General features: G+C 39.0%; 2 protein-coding genes and 1 long non-coding RNA gene across 5 annotated transcripts; all 3 read right to left on the bottom strand.

Moving 5' to 3' along the window:
- Positions 1 to 395: 395 nt before the first annotated feature.
- LOC122645724 lies at positions 396 to 2,052 on the bottom strand. The gene is made up of 2 exons (XR_006330506.1): positions 1,983 to 2,052; positions 396 to 459 (listed from the first exon to the last, which is right to left on the bottom strand). It is a non-coding gene; the product is annotated as an uncharacterized LOC122645724 (long non-coding RNA).
- Positions 744 to 1,575, bottom strand: LOC122645719 (protein-lysine methyltransferase METTL21D-like). The gene has a single exon (XM_043839058.1). It carries the CDS (start codon positions 1,572 to 1,574, stop codon positions 753 to 755), a length of 822 nt encoding a protein of 273 aa, XP_043694993.1. The 5' UTR covers position 1,575; the 3' UTR covers positions 744 to 752.
- Positions 2,053 to 5,364: 3,312 nt separating the features above from the next.
- Positions 5,365 to 15,655, bottom strand: LOC122645720. 3 transcript variants are annotated; one of them, XM_043839059.1, is made up of 4 exons: positions 15,541 to 15,655; positions 6,555 to 6,660; positions 6,194 to 6,461; positions 5,365 to 5,519 (listed from the first exon to the last, which is right to left on the bottom strand). In XM_043839059.1, the coding sequence occupies exons 2-4, from the start codon at positions 6,636 to 6,638 to the stop codon at positions 5,371 to 5,373; spliced, it is 501 nt and encodes a 166-aa protein (XP_043694994.1). In that variant the 5' UTR covers positions 6,639 to 6,660; positions 15,541 to 15,655; the 3' UTR covers positions 5,365 to 5,370. The 3 variants fall into 3 exon arrangements, with proteins under 3 accessions (XP_043694994.1, XP_043694996.1, XP_043694995.1); XM_043839061.1 differs by having other exon boundaries at positions 6,555 to 6,645; positions 15,541 to 15,625; XM_043839060.1 differs by lacking the exon at positions 15,541 to 15,655 and adding an exon at positions 13,436 to 13,454 and having other exon boundaries at positions 6,555 to 6,645.
- Positions 15,656 to 20,111: the final 4,456 nt, after the last annotated feature.

Below are 20,111 nucleotides of genomic sequence, written 5' to 3'. Positions count from 1 at the left end.
GTAACAAAGGAACTCCAGAAGTTCCTGTATTATGTGGCACAAAAAACAAAAGATGGACTCACTCCCATTTCCATACACAAAACTAGATATGAAATTCTTGAAAAGAAATACTCAAGTTCAGACAGAAATAGAGAAGACAATGACTGCAGGAAGGAGAAGCCTTTTGTTCTAGTACTTCAGCATATTCTTAAACAATGGAGTGGTATATGTGGAACCCTTATTGCTCTGGTAAGGATAAAAAGGTAGATTGAAGATAATGCATTTGATAAGGTTGATTGAAGATAAGGGTTATAAAAAAGAGGGGTAACACTAACCACTCTGTTGTCGACAGAAGGTTCCAATGAAGCACCTTCCAACTATTTGCTAATTGATAGGCAGCAGGTAGCCCCTAATTCAAAACAGGGCAGCAACCTATAACATTTTATTAGCACACTTAATGCTTTGTGTTAGAGGTAGCACCTGCCAAACAAAAAATACAATTAAATCCCAATGTTCAATTGTAGAGTGGAGGATATTTACTAAGAACAATAGGGACATAACAGGTTCTACCAGGAACATTCAGAGACCATTAGTAAGCTTACGGAGTATTTCTTCCAAAGCACAACTGCAAACTTCTCTGTATAACGAGGAAGGATTTCATACAACAAAGCTTCAACTTTCAATTTCAATGAAGTGAATACATTTATCTTCAGCCTTTTTCTTTGGATGGAACAGAATCCCCATTTCAATTCTTTCAAATAAGAGAACAGACATTAACTTTGGGACTTGCTCCCATCCTGACACTTACATATGAAATGGTAAACAACCACACCGATTCGGGAGCCAGAGGAAGGAGGGTCTGAATGTATCTTGCGAATGTCAAACAGCTTTCTTGCCTTCTTGAAGAAGACAGATTCCTTCTTCCACCTCTTCAAATGGGCCATCACGAATCCTGTGTTGTTTCTCAAGTAGAATTGGAGGGTCTTGAGAAGAGGATCAAAGAGATGGTCATGGTAGACTACATCCGAAGCCAATAAGAGATCAAACTCATGGCCTATTGATTCCATATCCTCAGCCTCTCCCCATCTAAGTGTCACAACATTAATGCTTCCACCATTCAAGGTCAATGTGTTGCAGTTGGCATCAACATTGGATTGGAGGTTAGGGACTACATTAGGGAGATCAGTGAGGGTAACATTGGCACCGAGGATGGCAGCAGCAGTAATTCCAACCAAACCAGTACCTGAGCCAAGTTCGAGGATACGGAGACGATTGTGTTGACTGACATTGGAGAAGGCAGAGAATATCTGAGTCAGGGGGCTGCTGCTGGGTTGGAGTTGGTAGTTGTCCAGAAGGGTTACAAGAGATTTTGCTGCAGGCCACAGTTTGAAGGGGATTCCTTGAGATGGGAGTTGCTTAATCATCACACTTGATTTTATTGAATCCAGGTAGTACTGCTGCTGTGGCTCCTTCTGTACATCTTTGTCTTCTCCAACTATTGCTGCTGCTCTTTCCTCTTCTTCTACCTCCAATACATCTCCTAGTAAAACGGTTAGGAGGTTAAAATCATCTTCCTCGTCACTTTTGATGGCCATCTTGACTACCCTTCTTGCAAGTGTTTCTCCCAAGGCGAATCTATCCTAATCTCTTGAAAATTTATTAGTCCCTTGGACCCTCTATTGAGTGATTGACAAACAAGAACCCACAATCAAAATCCAATATCACAAAGAAGCCAAAGATGAAAAACAAAGCAACAAAACTATTTAGGTCCAAAAGAAATATTCTGTTCAAGAAGCATTGTAATAAAAAAGCAACCCATGGAGCTTACATTTCGTTAATGATTGATTCAGAGACAAAAATGAAAACACATAGATGTCAGTTTGGAAATCTCCAGTTAAGATCAGGAAACCAATTGCTATTGTAGTTCATTCTTCACATCACACAGATACATATAAGTTTAACAGAGAATCGATAAGAGCAGAAATAAAATTCAAAAAATTCACCAAGAAAACTTACGACGTGAACTAATGAAGATTCAAGAACTGAAAGGTGAAACCCACTTTGTTTGGAGAGCCCCCATATCATTTGGAACCGGTAAGAAATTTCACAAAAACAAGAAACCCAAAAGTACCTTACGAAAGCTATAAACAGCAAAACTTAATTCTTCACTCACAGACTCACAGTAGTCAATGTATTCCCCTGATTTCAACAAGAAACAGAAGATGAAGTGAGGAGACAAAAAACATAAAAATCAACTAAAACAGTAGTGAGTTATACTTGATTAATTTGAAAACAAATTCTAGGAGATTACGAGACAAAGAACTACCCGAACTACAGCTAATCGAGCTTCTTCCATGGCGGCGAATCTTCTCCGACAAGACAACCCTGCAAACAGGACATTTACGCGGGTCTATGTTAGGGACTTGCGCGGTATGGTTTGAGGTATCGGTATCTTTTGAAGGTGGACCGGTACCGATGCCTGGCCGATACCGTATTGATGAAGTGTAGGGCTAAATTAGTAAAAAAAATTCATTTTTTAAGAAAAATCATAAATGACCGGTCCGTACCAAATCTACCGATATTTTATCGGTATTGTATTGATTTTGAAGGTGGTCGATATGCAATCTGATATATCGTGCACTAAAACCACATGGGCACGGGTTAGGTATCAGAAAAATTGGACCGATGGGTCCTGGCTGATACCCGATTGTAATATTTATTAGAATCGTGTGATTTGATCCGTATTCGATTTATTTTTGTTTTTGGTAAGAAATCTGTATTCGACTAGCTTAGTTGGATGTGTAGATCGTCCGACAATGATAGGAGAACTACAAAATGAGCTCAAATTGTAGGGGACTCGGCTCCTGCCCCGCACCCTGCCCGAGCTGCATGTGCAGTGTCGAACTTGGTGAGTCGTGAAAAGACCGCCTCACCCTTGCCCGAGCAGGGGTGAGGCGGTCTTTTTACGCCTCACCAAGTCCGACGCTGCACATGTAGCCTGGGCAGGGTGCAGGACAGAATCCTTTTGGAATTGTAGGTTTTAAATAGGAATTGGGTTGGATCGGCCAATCCAGGGATCAATCCCATTCCACCTGATCTGGTCCATCACTACCATATCGGTCAAGTATCAGTATCGAGTTATCATATTCCGTACACCTGATGCACTTGGTTTTAAATATCTGTATTGGATATTTATGTTTAGCTATCTCATGGAAAAATATCACCTCAATTTGCCTGTCCGTCAATTTCCTCAATCGCCTCTAATAGAGGGGGGTGGACCCCACCCAAGGCAGTGTGTTCGGGCAGAGGATAGGGTGGTCATTTCCACCACCCTATTAAATGGAATTTAGAAAATTAAGGGGCAGACAAATTGAGGGGATAAAGATCCCTCATAGGGCTAAAAAGAGTTAACAAGGGGAAAGAGATCCGCAGGTTTCAAACCATGTAAAATTAGTATGTTTTTTTGGAAAAGAGACTGCTATTTGGACGTGTATGGTACGTTGCTCTCTGCCTAGAGCGAAATGACCACCGCATCTCCAAGAAATTCCACTTTTTCATGGGTGCGACAATCATTTCTCGTGCCTCTTTATCTAGTTGTAGGGGCGGGCAGCACACTGCACGTGCCCAGATAGCTTTCTTTCTCCCTTGTTTTTTATAAGATTTTTTTTATTATTTTATCTAGAAGCAAATGTAATCTATGAAAGTTTGTTTTGTGTTTGGACAATAATTTGAATTGAATAGGGCAAAAATGAAGTTAACCAAATTACATCATCCAGATGCCTTTTTATGTGCAAAAATGAAATTGATGCAGTTCCACTGGGAACATTTAAATGGAAGTCGAGCTCCAAGATTTAAATCCTCTCTACTTTGGGTTAGGAATTAAAACCATGAAATTATAACCCATTATGAGAATTGAGAAACAAAGCGAGTCCTTTCTCTTCTCCCTTTCTTTCCACTCATCCCTTGAGGGGAGCCCAAGCCTGCCTTCGCCCGATAGGGCCTGGGCTGGGCCAGGGGTGAGATTTTCAGGCCTGGGTCAAGCTGGACTTGGACTAAGTTCGATTTGAGCCAGGCCCAATCATGTATACATATATATATAAATATGGGAAATTATTTTTTGCCTGGTAGCGGAGGTTATGCGGGCAGGCAAGAGCCGATAAGGATCTCCTATTAGTTCAATCAATAATAAGAGACAGGTAAGTAATTTCTTGGGGAATAGAGAAAAAGTGAGATGGGGTGCTAGTGGAGTCTACACCCCAGGCAAGAAAAATTCGCCCCAAAAAGGGCAAAAGAAGGCTGCTTGGTGGGGCCCCCACATCCAAACACATAGGTAGTGCAAAATGATCATCCCACCCCTATAATTAGATGGCATGTGCTCCCATTGGTCCTCGTGTTGGCACAAGGGCCATACAACCAAATGGAGTTCTCTTTCACCCATAAAATATGTATAATTATGGTAAAGAGAACGTCGTCTAGGTTGAAATTTTGTTGACAAGTAAATCCAATGTCTCCTGCTCATATGCTAAGTTTCAGCCCAAATAATGTTTGTTTGGCGAAAGACAAAAAAAAAAAAAAACCACTGAAAACCATGAAACCATCAAGGCACATTGACCATTAAGAAGGTTTGCCATTTAGTAAAGGGGCTATATAGTTGGACGTGTATAAAATTTCACACATGGCATAGTTAAACATCACCAAGATATCCAACGATAAGATTTGCCACATCACTTTTTAATGTGACACAAATAATTGTGCATGCTTAGAAAAATCCCTTGGACCTACTAGACAAAACAACATTTTGCCAAAATATAAATGAAAATCAAAATTTTAAAATTAAATTATAAATTAAAATTACAACAACAACAACCATAACCGTATCCCAACTAAATAGGGTCGACTACATGGATCCGAAGAGGTAAAAAAAATGCCTACATCAACTCAAACTCTAGTCAATTATTCTCTCCCTCCTCAATGGAAACTATAACGAACTCATACTTAGACACAATATATATGAATTGGGAACAACTTCTTGTCACCAAAGTGGGGACCTACGAAGTTGTAACTTTTTTTTTAATTGCCACATAGCTTATTCGTAAAAATTATTTAATGCTGCGGTAAAAAATAGTTTTCAATAATTTAAAAGTTATTTAATGCAATTTTTATGTGAAATGATAGAATTTATCCTAGTTGAAAAAAAAATTATTATACTAAAAGGACAACAACAAAGTTACAACTTGTTCTACCCCCCTCCCCCACCCCCCCCCCACCCCCACCCCCCAATTCAACCATTTTCTTCAAGTGTGTTGACTCATGAGTCATGACCATCCCTTGAGTACCTCGCAGCATGAAAAGATACATAATTACATCTCATCCATAGAGTGACCACAAAGCTTACTTTGATTTGTCAGTTAATGTAACCAGTGATCTAAGTACACCTGGACCAATACTGTCAGCAAGAACACCCTGTTCTGAAATCCAAAGTGACTTCTCCTTCACATAACTTTGTAGTTTCTTTGTATCATAGTCAAGTCGTTCTTGATCTGCATACCCAATAGAAAAGAACAATTTCATCAAAAAAAAAAAAAAAAAACAAAAGAAAAGAACAAGAAATCTAAAATAACAAATAGGCAAACCACTATAAAAGAAAATGGTTATCAAACCCATGTATTGGTGTTTTCCATTGTATTTTAGCCTTCCATTTGTTCTCAAACCATTTTCCCATTTTTTCAAATAGTTTCATTTTCTTAGCAGATCTTCAAATCTTTAATTTGGAACATGGCTGGTTCGAAATTTAGCATATGAAGTGGACATTGGGCCTATCCAACTTGCCACATGGCAAATATTAGGGCTGCACAGAAAGCCCTTCCTACGTGTGCACGAGGCAGGAAAACCAAACCGCCCTGTTTTTATACACCTCAGAAAATGGGAAAAATTGCAGAGAGTATTGTAGTGGTTTCAGTATGATAAGATGGATTTTCTCCGAGAATGTCCTAAAAACTATGACCAACCTAGTGGTCGCGGGTTCAAGTCGGGAAACAGTCTTTCTGCGAAACTGAGGTAAGGTTGTGTACATTGTGACCCTCCCCAGACCCCGCTGTGGCGAGAGCCTTGTGCACTGGGTACGCCCTTTCAATGTCCTAAAAACTGCCTTGAACAGATCATCAATTTAGAAAAAATTGAATGGAGGTAGAAAAAAGGTAAGTAAAACAAAAACCTTTCTCCAATATGGTATGAGCAGCGTGAAATGGAATCCGTGCAAAAACATGTGTCCCTGGGAACATCATCCAAGTATGCTCTTTTGAATCATGATTTCCGCAAGTGGTGCAAACCTCCTTCACCAATGGCCTTGATTCAGGTCCTTTGATCTCCTTCATTATTGACTCAAAAGGGGTTGGCACACTGGTTTTTGTCGTTCGAGCTCTCTTACGAAGTGCTGTCAGTGCTTCTCTATTCCCATTTCTAGCTCTATCATTTTCAACCAGCTGCATTTTCCACCAGAATTCACCACAACATTTGACAAATGTTTGAAATGCAAATATACTTTTTCTTAACATGACATGGAAACTTTTAATCACCTGGTGTCTCGCCAAAAGAAGTCTCTCAGCTTCAGTCTCAACCTCAATTAAGCTCTGTTGCAGTTGCTTCATAGGGTCATTCATTTTGATCCTATGCAAACAGATGCTACTCAAATGAGATTGAATAAGGAAAGTTGTTGAAAGTATGCAGATAATCAAGAATATAAATGTAGAGGCAAAGGAAATTAAGGGAAGTAGGGTTACATATTAACAAGATAACATATCAAGAAAAATGATCTACTCCAATAATTTTATGACAACCTAAAAAGCTAGAAGTATGATGGAAAATTGACAAAAGAACAACATATATACATAAAATTATCGATCCAAAGGAATCAAACACAAATAACTTCAAGGCTCCTGCTTTCCCCTCTCAACCCCTCCCCCCCTCTTTTCTATTTTTTTTTAAATTTCTTTGCAACTACTTTTCTTTCCGGTGAATATAACTTGGTTTCAGTTGGAATTAGCAGGACATCCATATATATAACTGCAATTATTTTGTCCAAGCTCTTGAGCTTGGGCATGGCTCATGTCATACCATTAGATGCAAAGTTCAGTCTCGAATCATCTGAAAACATTTTTAGCTCAAGCTTGGCTCAAATCAGTTAAATAAGATTCTTTTTTTTTTTTTTTTTTTTAGGGGGGGGGGGGGGGTGGAGGGGGGAAAGCTGAGAATATTTTCACAGTTTCCCTAGGGCGAAAGACAAATTATATGGATCCAAAACCAGTTCGAAATTCAAACCGAGTTTGGAAACAGATGGGACTCAAATTAATGCACCTGGTCCAGATTTGGCCCAAGAATCAGATGGATCTGGATCCTATCAGGTCAGATATGGGGATTAGTGCTTTAAAGTAAGCAGTTATAGACATAACAAATAGGTAGGTCTCACCTTCCCCAAGATCTCAATGAAGATAAGGATCCAAGACAGCAACCTAGACCTAACCCATACTTAAAAAAATATATGCTTTTACATGTGTGCCAGAGGGCAAAAATTTTAGACACTCCCTTTTATGCGTTAAAAATTTTTAAAAAATCAAACACATGGCATGTGCTCCAACCATTACACCAGTCCTGTGACATTGTACACAAAGCACAATATTGTCTAGAGTACTGATACACATACAGGGGATGCATGCCAATACAAAAATGGGGGGGGGGGGGGTGATGAATTTCAAAAAATGCTAACATCTACATCGTTCTTTGTGAAATTTTTAGTTCCAGAAACACATAAGCTTCTCAGTTGATTCCTTCCAAGGCTACATGATTTAAATCGGCTGTCTAAAACCAGCAAGTGTAGGTGTAGTGATTCCCCTACACCAGCACTAAATCGTAGGAAGGTAAGAGTCCAATTTTATTATGTCTTCTGTTTTGGATTAGATAGAGTTAAAGTCTAGTTATGATTTCAGTTTCACAATAGGATTAGGAATTTTATTTTATAAAAGGGCATGTAACCCAACGATTGGGATTAGAGTTTTTGGAATGAAATTTTATTTTGTTGAAAGCGATGGATGTTGTGAGCTGTGCATATCTCTCTCTTGTCTTCGATTCTTTTTCTCTTTCCTTCGTCTGAATCAGCCAGTTTTTCTACCAGGTTTGATATCTATTCTATTCCTCATATTTCTTCCTTTTCCACTTCATGAGTTTCAGTTTTTCTTTAAAACTATTCTGTTCTCTGTTTCTGGGAGGTTCCTGTAGTCCCAGCTGTTGAGTTCAATCTCTGCCATAACTGAACAGTTTGGTATGAGATTTTGGTCGAGGGTAGGGTTTCTCATATGTGATTCAAACCTCAGGGTATCATGCTGGACAAACCTTTCTGCTGTGAGTTGCACAGTTGAAATCTTTGTTGGTTCTGTTTTACCGCCAGTTCTAACTTCAGTGATTTTTTTTAGGGAAAATTACACTGCCACCCCCTGAGGTTTGTACTAAATACAGTACGACCCCCTGTGTTTTCAAAATATACACCCCGAACCCGAGTTTAGGATTCTTGTTACACTCAGCCCCACTCCGTTAGAGCATTCTGTTAGTTGCTGATGTGTTGGCCATTGATGCCTTACAATGACAAATATACCCTTAATGGGGTGTGAGCTTACCATTTTGCCCATAGGGCAACCCAAACTACACACCCCCTTCCCCTGGTGCTCGAATCCGACGCAAAATTTAGGATTCCGGTGATCTGCCTCAGGCCATCTTCAAGCCCATCACTGACAACCTGCCTCAGGTTCTTGCTGTGGCGATCTGCAAGAATGTGAATCGTCAACATTGTAATCGGACCCAGAAGATGAATCGGAATCATCATCAGAAGAGTATCTGTAGTAAGAATTGGGTGGCGGGAAACAGAAGAAGGTCCACAGACAAAGAGCAAGACGAACCAACCGCTGCAAAGGGAAGTAACAGACGAGCTCCAATAATTGTTTAATTGTTGGCTGTTCAATCTCTCTGGATAGCAAAGCCATATATTGCCACACAGCCCACACATCAGACGACAGGTTCCCCACAGCTAACAATACAACACTACTGAAAACCATCTCTCCCCCGAAATTATTAGCTTCTTCCCTCTCTTCCGACGATTTCAATCTATTGGTCTTTTAATCGATAAAGCCATGGTGAATTGGCGAGGAAGGGATGGGAAATATTTCCGAAAGCAATCTGAGATGAGTTGGGTTGGCATCTGGTGGTGTCTGTGGCAAATTGTGTGCAGTATATGTTAGATTTGCTTCCTTTCAACCTCATCTTCTCTGATGATGTCTGATGACTCAATACCATGCCCAACTCAGCTAAATCCCATTATTCTTGTACCCACTTCCCACATATATAAAGAACACAAAAAGATAGTGTCAATGGCTGTCACAAAGTAAAGCAAGAGTAGTAAGGAGACAAAAGGTGTCTCTCTGCCTTTGAAGCAAAGAAATAATTCTATGATTTACTGCTTTGCCCTCTCATCCCATCCCCTCTGGCAGAGGGAGAAACAAATGTAACAGGTTAGGTATAAACATCATTGCTAAGATAAGTTATTAGAACAAATTTCTCCTCACTAATTCGATTTTGAGATGGTTGTGCAGACACGCAGTAGGGGATACCCCAACTGAGGAGATAAATTTTCAAAGAAGAACCATGGTCTTCTCTGCTCACCACATCTCTTCGAGTCCTTAAACTGACAGAACTTGTGAAAAAAGAACAGAAAGATTCTAGGGTTTGGAAGGAGAGAGAGAGGGATGTGCTAAAGTATTTCCTTTCAAACTTCGAACCGAGTTGGGTTGAGTAGTGACCATGGATCAGAGGAGCTATGCTCCAAGATCTCGATTTGTGATGCTTTGATCGTAAAGAGTGGGACGAAGGTTGCAGCGGTGGTTGAAGAAGAAGAAGAAAGAAGAAGGGGAAGACATAGTGGTGGGTCCTACTTTTTTATGTTAGAAAAATAAAAAATTAGAATATAATTATTTCAATTGAAGGATACAATTGCCATTTAAATTTTATACTTAACAACATCCACTTAAAGGTGCTGGATGTATATTTTGAAAACACAAGGGGTCGTACTGTATTTAGTTTAAACCTCAGGGGGTAGTAGTGTAATTTTCCCTTTTTTTTATTTAATTCTGGTTGCTGTTTTGGGTTGTGATTGGTGGGTCTCAGAGGTCTGTGAGGTGGTCCCTTACCTTTAAAATTTCAATTCCATTGGTGTTCATGAGGGAGTTGGCTGGGCCGAAATAGCTTCAGGTTCTACCACCCTTGCTGTTTGTCGAGAGCGAGAAGAAAACACTGTTCACTAAAATTACAGAACAGCCCCTACTTTCTAAATTTGTTTTTAATCTATCCCCCTTTTAAGTTATCTGCCATATTTACCCCCAGATTAGATCTAATTCTGTCTTATCTTCCAACAAGGCCATCCACTATTCACACTATTTACAGATTTGCCATTGCTCTTGTAAGACTACAAAAATTTACCGTCTTGCCACTTGTGCCCATGGTTTGAGTTATCTAACACTTAAGTGGGCCAACAAGCGATCGAATAAAGGTTAACCCGACCCGGATTGCATCACTGCATGATTTTTTGCTGAAACTTTTAGTTCCAGAAAACACATAAGCTTCTTAGTTGAATCCTTCCAAGGCTATAGGCATAGTCACCAAGTTTCCACCCCTTCCTAGAATTGAAAAGCTAGTTTAAGCATACATAGTTTCATATTATGTTTGTCAGTCATGAAGGGACAGGTAGAAAAAGTCCCAATTCAAATATGAACAGACATTCAAGTCCTGCAAGAATTTTGAGATATTATAAATCAACTAATAACAGGAATCTTTGTTGTTGATATACCTATAAATACTAGTATTAACTGCTTCTAACAAAGTAATGCCCAAGAAAGAATCACAGGCCTCAAATTTGATGCCCTATTTGCCTAGTAGTGAAGTGGGAATGGTGATCCAAATGAAAACAAAGAAGACGCATGCATGAGGTAAAAGGTGGTTGCAGTGATAGAAAATTTAAATCAAGGAATCAATCAAAACAAAGTAAAACTCAAATTTTATTTCATTTTTCTAAATTGAAAAAAACGATCAAAATTTGGTTGAAAGGCCGCTTTGGGAGAAAATTTTGGGAACAAATTCATTCTGGAACTAAATATTTACATTTCAAATACAGTCTCTCCTTTTTAACAATCTGAGCTCAGGGGAAGGGGAAAAAACTATCTATAAGATGACTAAAATGAGGGAAAGGAAGACTAGAGATTTTGAACATGTTGAACATGTTAGATGAAATAAAAGTGAAGATGGTAAAGTACTAATTAGGGATTAGGACATTAAGGAGAGATGGAAAAAATTTTCCACAACCTACTAAATAAAGACATTTCGATTAATAGTGTCCCAAAATAGTGCATTACCCTCAAGACACCACATGTCATAGATATGTAGTAAAGATAAGGGTGTTCAAAGTAAAAGAAGCTCAAGGAGGATGAAAGTAGGCAAGGCACTAGGTCCAGATGAGGTCCCAATAGAAGTGTGGAAGAGCTTATGAATCTGTGAATTAACTTGGCTAACCAAGTTGTTTAATAAGATTATGAGCACCAAGAAAATGCCAGATAAATGGAGGAGAAACATTGTAATTTCGATTTACAAAATTGAAAGTGATATTCAGAGCTACAATAACTATAGAGGCCTAAAACTAATGAGTCATACTATGAAATTATAGGAGAAGATTATTGAAACCCACCTGAGACAAGAAACTATTATTACAGAAAACCATTTTGGTTTTATGCCAAGAAGATCCATGACAAAAGCTATTTACTTAGGTGACTCATGGAAAGATTTAGAGATTGCAAGAAGGATCTCCATATAGTCCTAGAAAAAGCTTATGACAAAGTTCCTAGAGAGTTAACCTAGCAAGTACTAGAGAAGAGAAGTGTTTCAAGAAAATATGTGAACATAATTAAAGATATATATTATGGTGTGGTGACTAGTGTAAGAATTGTAGGGAGTCAACGTAATGAATTCCCAATTACAATTGGGTTACATCAAGGATCAGCTTTAAACCCTTATTTGTTTGCGCTTATCATTGATGATTTAACCAAAGACATTGAAGATGAGGTTCCTTGGTGCATGCTTTTTGCTGACGATGTTGTCTTGATGGATGAGACAAAAGTAGAGTTTAACGTCAAGTCGGAGTTATGGAGATAAACCTTGAAACGAAGACGGAGTATATGGTGTGTAACTTTAGTTACACTAGGAAGGAAAAGTAAAAAATAATCATATTAGAACTGATTTGGGAGTAGCTCCGATGCATGGTAAGCTACAAGAAAGTCGTTTAAGGTGGCATGACCATGTTCAACGGAGGCCTTTGGATGATCTAATATGGAGGAGTGATTTTGTTTAGATTGAAGAAACTAAACGAGCCAAGGGCAGACCTAAAATGACCGTAGGAGAGGTGGTGAGGAAAGACATGCATAGCTTAGGCCTTGTATCTAGTATGATCTCGAATAGAGCTGATTGGAGGGAAGGGGTCTCCATGTAGCCAACCCCATTTAGTTGAGATAAGGCTGAGTTGTTTGCATATTTTCTCTGGATGCCTCACCAAAAGTTCATAGAGGAATTACAGTCGTTCTTTCCTGATAGATAATAGAGTAATAGAGTTTGGAATGGACAACCCTAAAAATTGTCTAGAGTTTATCCAGGTTAGTTTTTTCCCCTCTAGAATTCCAAATTAAGAGACATATCTTCATTTCAACATCAACCTCACCAGCTAAGCAGAAGTGCAGAGACCATACACGGGGAAAAATATAAGTGAAGCCTTTATAATATCACAAGAACAGATTAAGTGTATAAATGAAACCTTAAAACTCTTGGGGTTGCTATGTGTTCTTTTGCTGGAGACCTTTAATTTGACCATAAATCTCAACCAGGATATTTTTGGGTAGAGAGAGAGAGAGACGGATGTGTTGTGGCAGCCCACAAATCATAACTCTAAACTAAGGAATTAGAGCCAAAATTAGGGGAATAGAATAATAGCTAGCGCAGGACAAAATAAGATAAGATCTAGGGTAGGAAATTGGTCAATGGAAACTAGCTGTAAAGTCTGGGATAGTAAAGAAACAGGGTAACTCAAGGTAATTGGAACTAGGTGTTCGAAGGTTAGGGTTCCAAAACCCTAATTTGGTCGCTTGGGCCCACTCCCAATCAAGAAAATCCTCAATTAAAGAGCTCAGTGGCAAGTCTGTGCCCTTTTAGAAAGGCCAATAGAGTCTACGACAGAACAGCAAATAGATTGAAGGCAAGGACCAATATACAAATTCAGAATTTAGTATCAGGGTCAAACAAAACAGAACTCATAATAGTGGCCCTGTTTAATATAATATCATAACATTCTGTCGTAAATGAGAAAAAAGTCTTCCTCTTCCTCTCGACAGAACCAATACACAACCCAACTCTAATCGCTTGAAAGAGAGATTTCTCTATCAGTTTAATCTTGTTTGAACTGAGACTTCAGGGTAGGATCCTAGCTCTCAACCTCCTCACCCGCAGCCAAAGGTCGTCCAAATCAACTATTAATAAAAAACTATTCATTCTGTGAGTTCATCATTGAAGCCAAGTTTCTCCAAGTCAGGTGTACCGTGTACCTTTGGATCAAATTAACCTTTGATTTCACTTGAAAAGCCAAAATGTATACATTGATCCAAGGCCACATACAGAGAGGTTACCGGAGGTGCCTGAGATTCATCCCTTCACACCTTATGCCCTTGCGCAACTAAGATCTGCTGTATTCGTTCAAGGAAGTCTACATGGAGAGCCTGGAATTGTGCAAAAAGCTCTTATCCAAGCTACAAAATGATATTTTACCCCAAAAAAAAAACACCCAACACAGACGGCACAGAGGATTTAAGAGTGAAAGCTTTCTTAGAATTGCCAAAGAGAATCCATGTACTTATACACCAAGCTGAGCTGAATGAAACAAAATCTACGACATTACAAAGCAGCATGAGGATGGAATCACCAATCAGCCTTCATAGTTCAGGAAGAGATTTGTCACTGAAGCTTAAGAGGTTTAAAATATTGGCTCCTGATTTGGAGCTTTGGATGGGATTCAAGAAGATGACAAGGGAGCAACAAACGATAAGACCACGAAGGAAACAAAACATTGATAATAGAAAAGTAGCTATGTTTCCTGTTTGCTGAATCCATTATTAAAGTGTAGTCCAGAAGCAATGTTTTCTGTTTTTTCCTACTTTTTCACCTATTTTCTTATTTAACCCATGAACAGTAATTTCAAAGTAAGTTATAAGTATGATTTAGGTTTGCTTGTTCTTTTGAATTATCTATTAAACTTCAACCCAACCAGTTATAAGTCCATCAACATCTAGTCATTTAGATTGTAAAATAAAGAATAGGGGAGGTGCACGAAGGGGCAAAAGCTCCAAATTAATTCATATTAAATGTGGCCTATGTCCACGAGGCAAGCTCTTCACAACCTAGGCTCTCCATAAAAAGCTTCAATATGATTCCATTCCATTTTATAACAATAAGATGGTTATGAAAACAATGCCAGAATAAGCTTCGATAACCTTATGGATAATAACCAAGGATCAGGGTAAAGTTGCTGCATAATTATGCCCTCCTAAACTTCTACTAAGATGAAAAACTTTGATCTCTCAAATACACAAGGTTTATGGCATCGCTCTCTGTTCTAACCCATAACTGAGGTAAATCACCTCCAATGATCCTACTAGCTTGCAAGAGGACATCCAACAACTGATCAAGGACAGTAACAATTCTTCAGACCTAAGCAAGCTCTTTATGTTCAGAAGACTCTACCCGAAATTGTTCTTCCTCCCATCCTAGGAAGAGTAAGATCAGATAACTCAAACTTATACCATGAAAAACTCTAACCTACAGATTTTGTACATGAGAAAACTTCAAAACCCGCAAGAAAGAACGACGACGTTTAAATCTCTCTCTATCCCAATTTTTTCCTCTTCCTCCAATCAAATTCTTAAGAATACGACCTTCGTTACCATCCTCAAATTCATTATCCTCAATACATCGTCTATTCTTACAACCTCTCCATGTTCATTCCTTACACACCTCTCTTGCTATCCCAGTATCTTTCTTTTGTAATTACTCAAGTACTGGCAGTTCTATGATGGATTAGCAGCAAGGACTAAAGGTCCACAGGCCATTTTTAAGGATTTTGAAAAGACAGTAATGATTGCAGCTTTAATAGAAACTGAACCATCAAATTCCACAACCAGCACATCCTCAAGGCTCGCCTGATTAGAGGGTGTGGTTGGTGCAATCACATCAGCTTAAAAAGAGAGCAATATGGCTCTTCCTCAAAGTCTAAATTAGCCCTCGAAGAAGATTTTTCATAGGCAGACATGAGGCATAGAAAGGTAAAGACTATGCATTAATCCACTGGTCCTTGTATATCAAAGTTGTACAGGACACTTTCATTTAAAAGTATAATACACAATAAGGGCTAAAAAAAAAAGTGGAGGGGACACTAACCTCTCACTTGTCAACAGAGAGTTAAAATGAAGCACCTCCCGGCCGCTTACAAACTGACAGGCAGCAGGTATCCCCTAACTTCAAAACAGGGCAGCAACCTAAAAAATTCATTAAAACGAAATTCCAATTTAATGCTTTGTCTTAAAAGGTAGCACCTGCCAATAAAAAATACAGTAAAATTCCAACATTCATTTGTGAAGTCAAGGATGTTTACTAAGTACAATAGGGACTTAACAAGTTCTACTAGGAACATTCAGGGATCATTAATAAGCTTCAGAAGTATTCTACCAAAGTACGACTGCATACTTCTCCAGATAACAACGAGTACATGCAACACAGTTTTAAATTTCAATTTCAATAAGCTGGACACATTTATTCTCTAGCTCATTTTCTTTGGATGGAACAGAATCAGCAATTCAGTTGTTTCAAAATCTCGTTCATACACATGTGATCAGAGAACAGTCATTAACTTTGGGACTTGCACCCATCCTGACACTTTCTTATGAAATGGTAAACAGTCACACTGATTCGAGAGCCAGGGTAGGGAGGGTCCAAATGTATCATGTCAATGTCAAACAGCTTTCTTGCCTTCTTCAAGAAGACATAGTCCTTCTTCTACCTCTTCAAATGGGCCATCAAAAATACTGTGTTGTTTCTCCAGTAGAATTGGAGGGTCTTGAGAAGAGGGTCAAAGAGATGGTCATGGTAGACTACACCCAAAGCCAATAAGAGATCAAACTCACGGCCTATTGATTCCATATCCTCAGCCTTTCCCCATCTAAGTGTTGCAATATTAACACTTCCACCATTCAAGGTCAATGTGTTGCTGTTGGCATCAACATTGAATTGGAGGTTAGGGACTTCATGAGGGGGATCAGTGAGGGTAACATTGGCACCAAGGGTAGTTGTCAAGGCAATGCCAAGGCGTCCAGGCGTGCCTTGGTTACCTAGGCGGACGCCTTGGTTGCCTATGTGGTGTTGACTTGATTTTGGACCTTCTCCAACGCCTTGGGTCACCTAGACATCGTGACAACTATGTTGTCCAGTACTTGAGCCAAGTTCGAGGATACTGAGAGGATTGTGTCGACTGACATTGGAGAAAGCAGAGAATATCAGAGTCAGGAGGCTGCTGCTGGTTTGGAGCCAGTATCTGTCCAGAAGGGTGACGAGATTTTGCTGCAGGCCAGAGTTTGAAGGGGATTCTTTCAGAAAGGAGTTGCCTAATCATCACACTTGATTTTATTGAACCAAGGAAATACTGCTGTTGGCCCCTCCTGTGCATCTGTGTCTTCTCCAACTATTGCGGCTGCTCTTTCCTCTTCTTCTACTTCCAACACATCTCCTTGTAAAACGATCAGGAGGTTTAGACCATCTTCCTTGTCACTTTGATGGCCATCTCGACACTTGGCTACCCTTCTTGCAAGTATTTTAATTTGCCAACTAGTGTTCTGCCAAGGACAATCTATCTGATGTAGGACAAAACACGAAGAAAAAGAGGCCAAAACACTGTTCATGTTACTGTTCACGTGAACATTGTCACAACCCCTTATTTTGCCTTGGTGGAACATTATTAGAAGATTCTGTGGGGCCAAAGATCAAATTGCATGGTACTTTATGCGTGGGGATTTAGGAGTAGTTTAGTTTCTATTTTAGCATAGATCTAGTTTCTATTTTGTTAGTTATTTGTTTCAAAATTAGAGTTTCTATTTAGTTGCTTAGCTGAGTTAGAGTTTCTATTCTAGTCACTTTTTATTTGGTCCCATTACTTGTAAAGCAAGTCTCAGCCATTTAAGAGACTGCTATTTTATATCTTTCTATTTTTGACTCATCCCCTTGAGTCTATTCATATATTGTAACCTTCCCATAGAGGCACCCCACGATTTAATGAAGTTGATTATTATTGCTTTGAGCAAGTTTTCTCTTGTCCATGTGAGTGACTTGAAGGGCTGAGAGGCCTGGCTGAGAGAACCAAAACCCTAGGGCTGAGAGAGCCAAATCTCCCTATCCCCCCTGTTCTATTCTCTTCTGTCCTCTTCTCCTCTCTCAATCGATCTCCCCTGTTGCTGCTGCTGTGAGACTCCTATTTGTTACTGCTATTACACTCTTTGAAGACTTAAATCAGCCATTAATCATTCCAAGGATTGCTGCTGCTGATCATCACCAGAGAAGGATCAAGACACCCCTGCAGAATCAGTTCTTGCTTTGTTTCTCCAGCAGATTTCAGACTTGAATATCTCCTTAACCAGCCGACAAAATCAGTTGAGTTTTGGAGCACAAAACACACCCAGCAGGGCCTCTACTCGATCCAACTTTCAGCCTTTACTGCTGGCTGGATTGTTCTACAGCACTTAGCTTCTAATTCTGAGTTTTACCTTCTACTTTCAAGACCAACTCAGATCTCCACTTCTGAGTTTTGAAGCACATATTCACCCCACCAAGGCTAGCCTTCGATCAGATTTGGAGCCCATTCCCGCTGCTGGTTTGCTCAGATTTGATTACTTTCTAATTCTGTCCTCTGTTGCTAATTTTGTGTTGTGAGTATTCTTGGGGCTAGGTTAACTCTAATCTAGTCTTACATTACTATCATAATTTCTTTTACTCATTAACTTTTCAAATGACATTGAAAATCCGTTAGTCCCTTAGACCCTCTGTTGATTGAGTAACAAACAATAAGCCACAATCAAGGTCCAATATCATAAAGAAGCAAAAGATGAAAAACAACACAACAAAATTATTTAGGTCCAAAAAATATTTTGTCTCAAGGGTCCTGTTATGATGCTTCAAGTCCAACACAACAGTTTGAATTTTCAAGAAGCATTGTCATCATAAAACAACAATGGGGCTTACATTTCGTTAATGATTGTAAAAGAGACAAAAATGAAAACACATAAATGTCAGTTTGGAAATCTCCAATTGAGAACAGGAAGCCAATTGCTATTGTAGTTCATTCTTCATGATTGATTGAGTCTACATCACACGGACGTATATAGCTTTAACAGAGAGGCGATAAGAGCAGAACAGATTCAGAATTGCTGGATAAGAGTGACAATTCAAGCTTTATTACATGCATTAAGAACCATGAAACGTATAGACATGTCAATCATTGACACTAGTCAACCAAGGCATGCCAAGGCAATCAAGTCACCCTAGTATATATATATTTTTAAATACATCTATTATAGCTAGTATAGTGATGATATAATTACGCTTAATTGCTTATATGATACATCAAGAAACAACACTTTAAGTCACATCAAGAGACAATAAACAACATAAAAGCCACATCAATACAAAATGAAATAATTAGGCTAATGCTATGAGAAAATCAACAAATAATGAACAAAGTAAAGATATAACAAAGAATATTCATAAAAAAACAAAACAATAAACAAAAAAGCATAATAACATAGAAATTAGAAACAGAATTATAAAGCATGTAAATTTTTAAGTATGTAGTATTCCATTCTTACCTCTATGATGCCAAACCATTTTGATTTCCGCACAGGAAAAAAAAAAAAACACACACTATGCCAGAATAATAAGGGCATACTATGGCTGAATACTACAGAGGGTGGGCCTTGGTGCAACGGTAAGGTTGCTCCTATTGTGTCACGGGGTTGAGTCTGGAAACAGCCTCTCTGCGAAAGTAAGGCTGCGTACATTATGACCCTTCCCAGATCCCGCAGTGGCGGGAGCCTCGTGCACTGGGTATACCCTTTTACTATGGCTGAATACTAGAGCGGATTTCAAAGATTCTTTCATGAACTAATCTGAAAGTGGGAAAAGAAATTGATCATAACAAAGGAAGTCTATGAAAATGATTCTCTTGATATGGCTTGAAGATTAAAATAGAAGCACCTAACTAAATCCTCAGTTACATTCCAAAATTGATTAATCATTTGAATTCAAAATAGAAAAACAGAACACCAGAGAAGAAGAAGCTCGTATTGCCTATGTACAATGGAGAAAACCAGAGAAGAAGAAGATGAGGAAGGAGAAAAAGGGGGTAGAACCAAGAAGGGGATGAGGGAAGAAAAGGAAAAATAAATCAGGGGTTTGGGAACAAACGAGTAGACGGTGGGGGGGGAAGGGTGAGAAGAACCGAGAAGAGGAGAATGAGACGAAAGGAAGAAAAAAAAGGAGGGGGGGGGGAAGACGAAGAAAAAAGAAACGAGGAGGTGAGAATTACCGAGCAGCAAAGAAGGAGAGGAGGAAGAAAAAAAAAAAAGAGGGGGAAAAAAGAAGTAGAACTCACCGGAGGGGATGACGCCAGTGGAAAAAGCCGCCGAATCAGTTCAGGCTCAGTTCTATTCGCAGGTAGGCTTTTCTTTCTCACTCTCTCCCTCACCCTTTTTCTCGTTCTCTTCTACGATTTTTTTTTTTTTTTTGAAAAAAATATAGGGACACCCCTCAACTATGGCCGTTTTCATGTACACCCCCTCATCTATTGAAAGTATGTAAATTAGTCCATCAAACTAATTGCCGTTTAGTTTTAAACTTCAATACTCACCAACCATTTTTTTAGGATCAGATTGCCCAAATTAAAAATTTGAATACGAAAATACCCTTTA

This window comes from Telopea speciosissima, chromosome 11, assembly GCF_018873765.1.
Source record: "Telopea speciosissima isolate NSW1024214 ecotype Mountain lineage chromosome 11, Tspe_v1, whole genome shotgun sequence".
NCBI classification, from domain to species: Eukaryota; Viridiplantae; Streptophyta; class Magnoliopsida; order Proteales; family Proteaceae; genus Telopea; species Telopea speciosissima.
The sequence above is the reverse complement of the archived record's forward strand: the minus strand, read 5'-3'. Positions and strand labels throughout refer to the sequence as shown.

Bases quoted from the DNA above. Each gene is read 5' to 3' on its own strand.
- LOC122645720 (XM_043839059.1), bottom strand. From the start codon at position 6,638: ATGAATGACCCTATGAAGCAACTGCAACAGAGCTTAATTGAGGTTGAG. The intron at 6,462-6,554 runs GTGATTAAAAGT...TGGAAAATGCAG, and splicing joins TTCTTTTGGCGAGACACCAG to CTGGTTGAAAATGATAGAGC. The intron at 5,520-6,193 runs GTTTTTGTTTTA...TTGGGTATGCAG, and splicing joins TCATACCATATTGGAGAAAG to ATCAAGAACGACTTGACTAT.
- LOC122645719 (XM_043839058.1), bottom strand. From the start codon at position 1,574: ATGGCCATCAAAAGTGACGAGGAAGATGATTTTAACCTCCTAACCGTT.